Source organism: Perkinsus marinus (assembly GCF_000006405.1).
Source record: "Perkinsus marinus ATCC 50983 genomic scaffold scf_1104296957120, whole genome shotgun sequence".
NCBI classification, from domain to species: domain Eukaryota; phylum Perkinsozoa; order Perkinsida; family Perkinsidae; genus Perkinsus; species Perkinsus marinus.
In genome coordinates, this window is record NW_003207254.1 from 10619 (window position 1) to 12403 (window position 1785).

A 1785-nucleotide genomic window follows, 5' to 3' on the forward strand; every position below is an offset into this window, starting at 1 on the left:
ACGCCTTAGGAGCGCCACTGCAGAGCATCCTATGTAGCAATACCTTGTGGAGAACGATAGATAATGTTGCATTGTGTTTTACTATTACATTTAGCGGGGAATATGATAATGAATGACGCCCCCAATACATTCTACTACTTCCATCGTAACAGGATGCTCCACCAGAGTCGCGTACGATTCCAAGCACAGCTGGAAGCTAACTCAAGTGAGAGTTCTCGACCTCGGCTAGGGGGAGATGTGAAGGGCATCGCCATGATTTGTGAGACATTTTTTGGCGCCCGAAAGGAACGACGCCTATTCACGAGCTCCGAAGCAACAGGAACTTCTGTTCGAATGTTTCACCTAAGCACGAATCCCTCCTGCAGAATGCGATCAACGTACCTCAGAATCTTTAGGTTCTTCCAGTTGGCATCTTTGCTCGATTTGTCTGCGGTGGTGAACTAGAAGATGTGTGCAACACTTTTCTGCATGAAAATGGTCTCTACCCTTCTCGCATATCCTGCATCGCCACTTCCAACAGAATCCATTTTTGCCTGCCGAGTCACTAGGCACTTTCACCTTGTCAAAATATAGCCTTGCGTTCAGGATGGCCATTATGAAAGAAGAACTCTAAGAGGGACATTCCCGGCGTCGGATGAGCACAATGGTTGTGTCACAATCTATTCTGTAGTCTACTAGTAATACTGTTGTATCGAGTAACCATCAGCGTAGAAAGGATTTTGGGGAGCGAAGAAAAGGAAGATCTGCGCTCAACAAAATACTTCCATCTGGCATACACAAGAAGGTATAAGAAGACTGCTAGTAGCAGTCATTATTATTTTTTCTTTCGAGGATTTAACTCCGAATAATACGAATTCTATTTGAGATAGAATATTACATTTCACCATCGAGAACGGATGGAATTTCACGAAAAAGTAGTATTTTTCCATTCCGAAAATGGAGGGAAAATTTTTGGAAAATTTGCCCGAAAATTTCCAAACGCCCGTGCAAACACTATGCAACTTTGCGACACTTGGCAACCAAGGACGAGGCGGTCTTTCAAGCTCATATCTGTCGCGATTTGTTCCAATGACCCAATGAAAGAGGCACTGAACCCAGAACATTGATAAGTAGTTCATATCCCTTTCTATACTGAAAATATTCCTGTGATAAACAAGATAAAGCCGTCACAACGGTTGACAGCTAAGTTGTCAACGGCATTCAACTCGAGAACAATGATGAAACAACAGATCTAACAACGGAACCTCGACTCACTCAATAGCTCGATAATAAAAAGATGAGCCTAGAAAGCACTCCAAATGATAAGCGCTCCCGTGTAAAGCTTTTCCCTTCGACAAGGGATGAGGAGAAGGTGATATTTATTGACTCAACGATTTTCAGCGTCCGTAACCCCTGAGCGAATTACTCGCTGCGAAGCTGATCACTTGCTTGAGAGCCATTTGAACGGCCTTGAGAGTGTCCACCTCTCCGATGTCAGATAGATTGAACTCATTGGGGATACCAGTTGTCCTAGAATTTATGATGATGTCCGTTATATCCTGGCCTTTGAGACCCAGAGTAGCCAGCAAAGCCGCGACACCGGCAGTAGTGGGGGTCGACATCGATGTACCACTCATATAACCATATGACCCTCTTGGCATGGTCGAATAGATATGAACACCGGGAGCGGCCACCTTTATAAACGTAGCAGCATTCGAAAACTAGCGAGAGAGACGTTTCGTTGGGTCAGAGTACTGGCAGCGATACAGAGCATAGATAGGATTTCTGCGCATAGGAGCACGGATA

At 44.7% G+C, this 1785-nt stretch overlaps 1 protein-coding gene across 1 annotated transcript; it reads right to left on the minus strand.

The window, feature by feature from the left end:
* Positions 1 to 1405: 1405 nt before the first annotated feature.
* On the minus strand, positions 1406 to 1640 carry Pmar_PMAR000634 (hypothetical protein; the record flags this gene model as incomplete). The annotated part of the gene is made up of 1 exon (XM_002775010.1): positions 1406 to 1640. A coding segment is annotated over one exon (235 nt), but the record flags the coding sequence as incomplete, so codon positions are not given.
* Between the last annotated feature and the right edge of the window lie 145 nt (positions 1641 to 1785).